At 47.0% G+C, this 9,390-nt stretch overlaps 1 protein-coding gene across 1 annotated transcript; it reads left to right on the top strand.

Annotated features, from left to right (window-relative positions):
* Window positions 1-899: 899 nt before the first annotated feature.
* On the top strand, window positions 900-1,232 carry LOC127586618 (60S ribosomal protein L35a-like). Its single transcript, XM_052044729.1, has one exon. The coding sequence runs from the start codon at window positions 900-902 to the stop codon at window positions 1,230-1,232; it is 333 nt and encodes a 110-aa protein (XP_051900689.1).
* Window positions 1,233-9,390: the final 8,158 nt, after the last annotated feature.

The raw sequence follows: 9,390 nt of genomic DNA, 5'->3' as shown, positions 1-9,390 counted from the left end.
TACTACCTCGGTGCACTGATGTGATGAAATGATCTGTACAGATGGCGTGCAGAACTAAGTTTTTCACTGTACCTCAGTACCTGTGGCAATAATAAACCAATTTACCAATTTAGTAGAGCAGAAATATCAGGAGTGGTGAGGGATCCCGGGAAGGTGAAAAGAACTTCCACCCTAAACCATTATTCCATCTGTTGAAGGCTACAACATGTGAAATCATCCTTTCCTTCTGGAATTCCCCTTCCACGAGGTGCATGAGGCTTTGGCAACACAATAGGACATTTTGGGGGGTTTCTGTGAGACTTCCTTCATCACTGACTCCATAGAAACCAAACCACAATACATTCCTGAGTACTGGCTTATGGAGCTCGTGGACCGTGCTAATGCAGAGATCGAGGGTGGTGAGCTGGAGCTTGGGAAGAACTTTGCAGTGAGTCAGTCGAATATTTAAAATCAAACGCTTAACGCGTTGGAGGGGCAGTGCTGAGGGAGGGTCACTGTGGGAGGGGCAGTACTGAGGGAGGGTCACTGTGGGAGGGGCGGTACTGAGGGAGGGTCACTGTGGGAGAGGGGCAGTGCTGAGGGAGGGTCACTGTGGGAGGGGCGGTACTGAGGGAGGGTCACTGTGGGAGGGGCAGTGCTGAGGGAGGGTCACTGTGGGAGGGGCGGTACTGAGGGAGGGTCACTGTGGGAGAGGGGCAGTGCTGAGGGAGGGTCACTGTGGGAGGGGCGGTACTGAGGGAGGGTCACTGTGGGAGAGGGGCAGTGCTGAGGGAGTGTCACTCTGTGAAAGGCGTGGTGAGGAAGCGCCACACTGTTGGGGGGTGCTGAGCAAGTGCTGCATTGTGGGAGGGGCACAGGAACCTCTTCAGATTGCTCCAGCTGCCTGGCGCACAATCACAATGCCGGGAAGATTGTGGTACAAGGCTGTTTTTATCGGCTATAAACGTGGCCTTCGAAACCACAGAGAGCAGACAGCTCGACTGAAGATTGAGGGTGTTTCCTGCCATGATGATACAGAACTTTACCTGGGTAAAAGGTGTGATTATGTATACAAGGCAAAGAACAATACCGTCGCTCACGGTGGTAACCCAAATAAAACCCGTGTTATTTGGGGTAAAGTGACTCGTTCCCATGGTAACAGTGGCACGGTCCGTGCCAAGTTCAGAAGTAAGCTGCCTGCAAAGGCTATTAGGCATAGAATTCGTGTGATGTTGTACCCATCAAGGATTTGAAGCAAGGCTGTAGATAAATGGAAAATAAATAGTAAAATGGTCTTAAAAAAAGGGATGGTACTGAGGGAGTGTCACACTGTGGGAGGGGCGGTGAGGGAGCACCGCACTGTGGGAGGGGCGGTGAGGGACACCCGCACTGTGGGAGGGGCGGTGAGGGACACCCGCACTGTGGGAGGGGCGGTGTTGAGCAAGCACTGCAGTGTGGGACTGGCACAGGAACCCCAACGGTGCCTGTTTGGAAGAGCAGAGGAGCTCCTGCTGGGGTAAAAGTGTTTCCCTCAACCAACAGCAGTAAAGCAGCAATGGTTAAACATAGATATGAGTGCAAACCCACATTAAGGGGAATTTAAATTCAGTGAATTAACTAATTTCCACATTAAAGAAGCTGGTTTCATTAATGGTGACTGTGAAACTATTGGAGTTTTGTTAAAACCCCAGCTGGTTCACCAGTATCCTTGCAGGAAGGAAACCTACTGTCCCACAGCTGCGCGTGCTCCATCCTGACAGTGCGTGCTGAGGTCCACACTGTCATCTGAACGGTTCTGTGCACTGATGGTACACACCAGAACTGTCCTCTGAATGCGACAAACAATCTGCTGGAGGAACTCAGCAGGTCAAGCAGCATCTTTGGGGGGAGATAAGGAATTGTTGATGTTTTGAGTCGAAACCCTGCATCAGGACTGAGAAAGCTGAGTTGACCCACTGAGTTCTTCCAGCAGATTGTTTGTTGCTCCAGATTGTAGCATCTGCAGTCTCTTGTGTCTCCTGTCCTCTGAACAGTCCTGCCCAGGGTCGGTACATGCCAGCACTGCCCTCATCCCATGAACTGTGATTTACATTTTCATTCTCATCCAGCTGGAAGGAGTAAGGTCCCCCTACCTTGCACACAGCACTGGGGCCATGGATTTCATTAGCCTATGTCCATCAGTGTGAGCCTAGTAGGATGTACGCAGTTCCATTCACTACCTTCACCTGCTCAGTAACACACACGTGTATCGCTAACCTGATGAAAAGATAATTGGACAGTTGGCCTACATCTTGGGCCTAGAGGGAGGCTTTCAGGAGAACTGAGGGGTGTTATAAAGAGAATTCCAGAGCTTGGGGCGCAGGCAGCTGAAGGCACGGCTGCCAGTGGTGAAGCAAACAATATCAGGGAAGAATGAGAGGCCAGTGATTCTGTGGGTCAACCTCTCCCCTCTGATCACCTATAGAAGTTGGAGAAGGGCAGCCAACCACTGGAGCAAGACTTGAACCCACAACTTGAAGCTACCGCACCACTGGTGCCTTCATCCAATTCAGTTATATAAGTTGTGCGATGTTGAGTCCCTGGCTCCAATCCCTGTGGCACAACACTCATTACATCTTGTCAAGCAGAGAAATACCCATTCATGCCTACTCTGTTTCCTTCTTCTATCTATGCCGATGTTACCTCCTACGCCAAGAACTTTCATTTTCCACAATGAGGCATCTTATTAAATATCTGCTTAAAATCTAAGTATAGTACACCCACCAGTTCTGCTTTATCCACAGCACATGCTTACTTTAGAAAGTTGTGGGTTCAAGTCTTGCTCCAGAGACTAAAGCTCAGGGCCGGCACGCCAGGGCATATAGATCAAGGACAGCACTGCTTTCACCTGAGCCAATACATTGAGGGCCCCATTGCTCTCAAGCGGATCTAAACAAACCCCAAGGAACTATTGCAGAAGAACCAGGGTGCCCTCTCTCAAGAGGAAACATTTTCTCCCATGAAAACCCCTCAGGATTTTATGTGCTTCAACCAAGTCCCCTCTCACTCCAGAGGATACAAGCCAAGCCTGTCCAACTTTCCTTGTAAGACTAATTGGCCATTCCAGGTGTAAATCAAGTAAACCTTCTCTGAACCTCTCCCAACGCATTAACATTCTTCCTTAGATAAGACCAACACTCATACAGTCATACAGCCCTTCGGCCCATCACGTTCATGCCAACCATCAAGTAGCCATCTACACATCCCAATTACCAGCCCTTGGTCTGTAGCTTTCTATGCCTTGGCGAATCAAGTGCTCGTACAGATACTTGTTAAACAGTGTGAGAGTCTCTGCCTTCACTCCCTTTCTCAGGTAACATGTTCCAGATTCCAACCATCCTCTGGCTGAAAAGATTTTGCCTCAGTTCCCTCCAATTGTCTTATCCTCAACTTAAACCTGTCCCCTGTTTTTTACAGAAGTACTGTACACAGTGTTCCAAACGTGGTCTCACTGAAGTATAACCTCCCCACTTTTGTGTTCGATTCCTCTCACCATAAACAATAACATTCTGTTAGTTTTCGTAATTACTCATTGTACCGGCACACTAGCCTCTTGTGAATCATGCACTAGGACATCAATTCCTCTGTATATCCCAGCTCTGCAATCTCTCACCTTTTAGATGACCTATTTCTTTATTATGTTTTCTTACCAAAATCGACATTTTCCCCTGTTGTGCTCCATTCTTCAGATCTCTGCCCATTCACTACACCTACCTCTATCCCTTCATAGCCTCTTTAGGTCCTTTTCACAGCTTGTTTTTCTGCCTATATTTGTGACCGGCAAATTTAACAACCATAACTTTTATCTAAGTCAAGTCAAGCCGGGTTTATTGTCATATGCACAGGTACATGTAGGCACAGGTGCAATGAAAAACGTGCTTGCAGCATCACAGGCACATAGCATCAGAGACATGACATTCACATGAAAAACAAATTAAACATAAATTATACACAATTAGAACAAAAAACATCGTCCATTGTAGTGCAAAGAGTTGCTATACTGAGTTAGTGATTAGGGTTATGCAGGTCGGTTCAAGACTTAATGGTTAAAGGGAAGTAGCTGTTCCTGAACCTGGTGGTGTGAGACCTCAGGCTTCTGTACCTCCTGCCTGGTGGAGGCTGTGAGAAGATGGCATGGCCCAGGTGGTGGGGATCTTTGATGATGGATGTTATCTATTTGAGGCAGTGCCTCCTGTAGATACCACCGATGGTGGGGAGGGATGTTCCCGTGATGTATTGGGCTAAGTCCACTCCTCTCTGCAGCTTCTTACGTTCCCATGTATTTGAATTGCTGTACCAGACCATGATGCAACCAGTCAGGATACTTTCAGCAGTACATCTGTAGAAGTTTGGTAGACTGTTTGGCGAACCTCCTTAACCTTAGAAGAAAGTTATACATTGTTAAAGGGTACAAGTAAGGCAGCAAAAGTCTGGCATTTAAACAGGAACAGGCTTGAATTAAACCCTCCTTGAAAAGGTGCAATGTCTCCACTGAATCCTGGGATTCTCAGGTGCACAATTAACAACTGAGCAACATTGATTGCCATTTACAGACAAGAATTCCAAACATTGGTGTGTAGAAATACTGACAGGTTACATTCTGGTTTTTAGACTGCCCACTAGACCCAGACTCCCCGAAAAGGAGGACCAGTCTCTTTCTACTCCCTGCGTACTGACAGTGAAGCACTTCATGAGTAATTCCCCACTTGTGGTGCAGTGCTCCCTCAGAACTGTCCCTCCCACAGTGTGGAGCTCCCTAACCACCCCTCCCACAGTGCGGGTGTCCCTCACCGCCCTTCCAACAGTACAGTGCTCCCTCACCACCCCTCCCACAGTGCAGCGCTCCCTTAGCACTGCAATAAATTATCAATCTGGTAATGTTAAGTTTCCAAGGACTAGTTCAAACCACAACTCATGACTCAGAGGCATAGCTGTTGCAGCTCGCTGTGACACAGCTTGGACTTTGAAAGCTTGAGGAGAAAGTAAGTCTAAAGACCCGTTTTATGATCCTGATAAAGCTGGGGCAGGAGATGATGTGGCAAGCATTCATTATGACAGAGATTTCAAACCCTGTGATCACAGCCACTGAACTGTAAACTCAATGGCTGTTAGCGATACACTGAACGGTTGGGTGCATTAAGTGGAAATAGCAGAGAACCAATATTTTTCAACTTATGTCAAACCCACCAGACTTTACAAAAAAGTCCAATTGTTGGAAATCAAGCTGCATATTAGGTTATCTGGTCCATCATTGCTTCAGCTCTGAAGGTGCTCTGCCTTGAATTCTGCTCTCCAGGGTTATCACATAGCCATTCAGAATTAATTCTCCTCAGGTCGAATGCTCCCTCTGAATCCAACTTCCATCAACCACTGTACCTGAGGTCTCATTTGTTTCTTGTTCCAAATGTACGTTTTGTCAATACACCTTTGTCAGTGAGTCACCGATGGCTCAGTGGATAAAACTCCCTAGTTCTGAGATAATCACAATCTATTCCTCAAATTTGAAGGGAAACGTCTGGACAGAGTACTGAGGGAGCGCTGCACTGTGGGAGGGGCAGTACTGAGGGAGCATGACACTGTTGGAGGGGCAGTACTGAGGGAGGGTCACACTGTGGGAGGGGCAGTACTGAGGGAGGGGCTGTACTGAGGGAGTGCTGCACTGTGGGAGGGGCAGTGGCCAAGATTATAGTTTTTCCTCAAATTTTACCCCCCCCATACCTTTTTTCCCCTGATTTTAAATGTGTCCCCTGGTCTTGGGATAGCAACTATTGGGAGCACCCCTCTAGTTTCCCTGAGTAACCATCACCATCTCGTACACCTGCACAAAATTTCTGCTCAACCTTACTTTCTCCAGGAACAACCCAATCTTCTTCTGTGTAACCTTGATGCTGTAATCCTTTTCTGTGGAATTACTCTGGTAAATCCCTGAACCGTTTCTCAGACCTTCACATCCTCCTCAAGGCATGAAGACGAGAATTGGTCACAACGCTTGTTGGGGCCTAATCATGTTTTATAGAGGCTTGGCATACATTTCTGCTTTTGTATTCCAGGCCCTGTTTCTGAAGTCCAGAAATGCATATTCTTTATTTTCTTAAAACATTCTTAATACACACACATTCATCTTGTATTTCTGTACTTAAATGACAGGCCATTCAGCCCATTGGGTCTCTGCCAATTTTCATTGCTCTGTGCTTATTTCCCTGCAGACTGCAACTTATTCGCTCTCATATGCTCATCAACTCCCCTTTGATTCTTTTTGCCATTTACCTAGAGTAATTTATAATTGTGAATTAATCTACCAGCACATCTTTGGGATGTGGGAGGAAACTACAGCACTCAGGTCAAATCCACACTGTCAGGGAGGGCAGCACTGGAAGTCAGGATTGAACTGAGTCCCTGGAGCAGTGAGGCAGTAGAACTACCTGCTGCATCGTCGTGGCATCCATTTGTTCTCTGCAACTTCCTCCAACCCTATGACATCTCTGCCCCTTAAACAGCCCGAATTTCCATCACTCCACCACTGGCCCCTGTGTCTTCACCTCTCCTTCCTCTTAGATGCTGCTTAAATCTTAGCTCTGTGGCCAAAATTTGGTCAGCTGTCCAATATCTCTATGTGGCAGTTTCAGATTTGGTAACGTTCCTTTAAAACTCCTCATGCCATAGTAAATATAATCAAGCCATTCACATTTAATGAGAATTCCAGCCTACTGTAGCTCACCGAGGCTCCCTGGTGGTACACCCAGGCAGTGCAACACTACGCATGAGATCAGCTGATGATATGGAGCTGATCATGAACTGGGGGAGCAGAGACGGGGGCTACAGCTGGGCGAAGGAGGAGTATATTGCTCCTGAATGTTAGGCTTGTTGTAAGGAGGTTAAAGTTGAGAGGAGATGGAAAAAGGATAAGGCAGTGCTGTGATACTTTCAATACCTTTCATCAGAATTGATAAAGATAATTTCATGTTTAGAATCATGCAGAATGTAAAGTAACAGGCCAATCAACCCCTCTGCTCCCTGCAGGTGTTTCTGCTCTCCCCACCATTACCACATCCTTCCATTCCTCTCTTCCTCCATACTTAGGGTGAGAGGAGAAAGATTTAAAAAGGACCTGGGGGGGCAACCTTTTCACACAGAGGGTGGTGTGTATGTGGAATGAGCTGCCAGAGGAAGTGGTTGAGGCAGGTACAACAGTATAATTTAAGAAGCACTTGGAGGTTCATGGAGGGACTGGGCTTGGAGGGACATAGGCTGAATGCAGGAAACTGGGACGAGCTGAGTGGGCACCATGGTTGGCATGGACTCGTTGGGCTGAAGGGCCTGTATCCGTGCTGTATTACTCTATGTTTATCCAGTTTCCCCTTAAACCCATCCCCACTGTTCACCCCAGCCCCTCTTTGTGGAAGTGAGCTCCTTGGTCAGGCGGGAGGAGATGAAGATGGTTCAGGAGACATTTTATTTACTGCAGCAAGTTGTGATCGGGAACACACTGCCCGAAAGGGCAGTGGGAGCAGAATTAAAAGGAACTTCTGAAGGAAACTGGATAACATAGAACATTACAGCATAGTACAGGGCCTTGGCCCACGATGTTGTGCAACATTTTATCCTGCTCTAAGATCTATCTAATCCTTCCCTCCCACATAGCCCTCCGTTTCTTTATCATTCATGTGTCTATCTAAGAGTCTCTTAAATGGCCCTAATGTATCTGCCCCCACAACTTCTGACGGCAGTGCGTTCCACACACCCACTCTGTGTGTAAAAAACTTACCCGACATCCCCCTTACACCTTCCTCCAATCACCTTAAAATTATGCCCCCTCATGTTAGCCATTGTCACCCAGAAAGTCTTTGACTGTCCACTCGATCTATACCTCTTATCATCTTGTACACCTCTATCAAATCACGTCTCATCCTCCCTCGCTCCAAAGAGAAAAGCCCTAGCTCACTCAAACTATCCTCATAAGACATGCTCTCCAATCCAGGCAGCATCCTGGTAAATCTCCTCTGCACCCTCTCTAAAGCTTCCACATCCTTCTTATAATGAGACGGCCAGAATTGAACACAATATTCCAAGTGTGGTCTAACCGGAGTTCTAGAGAGCTGCAACATCACCTTGCGGCTCTTGAACTCAGTCTTCCGACTAATGAAGGCCAACACACCATATGCCTTCTTAACAACCCTATCGACCTGCGCGGCAACCTTGAAGGATCTATGGACATGGACCCCAAGATCCCTCTGTTCCTCCGCACTGCTAAGAATCCTGCATTAACCTTGTATTCTGCCTTCAAATGTGACCTTCTAAAGTGAATCATTTCACACTTTTCCAGGTTGAACTCCATCTGCCACTTCTCAGCCCAGCTCTGCATTCTATCAATATCCTGTTGTAATCTACAGCAACCTTCTACACTATCCACACCACCACCAACCTTTGTATCATCAGCAAACTTACTAACCCACCCTTCCACATCCTCATCCAAGTAATTTATAAAAATCACAGAGCAGGGGTCCCAGAACAGATCCCTGTAGAACACCACTGGTCACTGACCTCCAGGCAGAATACGCTCCGTCTATCACCACCCTCTCTGTCTTCTATGGGCAAGCCAATTCTGAATCCATACAGCCAAATTTCCCTGGATCCCATGCCTACTGACTTTCAGAATAAGCCTTCCATGAGGAACCTTATCAAACACCTTACTAAAATCCATGTACACCACATCCACTTTTATCTTTATCAATGTGCTTTGTCACATCCTCAAAGAATTCAGTCAGGCTTGTGAGGCATGACCTGCCCCTCACAAAGCTATGCTGACTGTCCCTAATCAGCCTCTGCTTCTCAAAATGCCCATAAATCCTGTCTCTAAGAATCTTCTCCAGTAATTTGCCCACCACTGAAATAAGGCTCACTGGTCTGTAATTCCCAGGGTTATCCCTACTCCCTCTCTTAAACAAAGGAATCACATTTGCCACCAATCATCTGGTACTACTCCTGTGGCCAGTGAGGATCAATTTTCAGCACTCCGAGCAAAGAACAGGGGTGTGGGATTAACTGGAGGGCTCTCTCAAGAAGTCAGCTCTGGTTCCATAGGTCAAGGAGCTTCCCTGTGGTTCAAATTCCATAATAGAAAATGTTTCAATTTCATTTGGCATTCTGTAATTCAATACATCACAAGTCAATTTATTTTGAATTTACTTTTATTGGATTAGTCAGATCACTGTGATGCATGGCCCTGGTCCCTATGACTGTTGCTGTGCACTGTGCTCTCAGTGATTCACTCATTGGTGATCCACCACAGCAGTGTCAGTCAATACTCACACAGCGCAAGGGGAGGAGTGCCGTGCTGTTGAACATTTCCCACTTCAGACACTGCCCATTCCC

This window comes from Pristis pectinata, chromosome 37 (assembly GCF_009764475.1).
Source record: "Pristis pectinata isolate sPriPec2 chromosome 37, sPriPec2.1.pri, whole genome shotgun sequence".
NCBI lineage: Eukaryota > Metazoa > Chordata > Chondrichthyes > Rhinopristiformes > Pristidae > Pristis > Pristis pectinata.
This window is presented reverse-complemented; position numbering and strand designations above follow the sequence as displayed.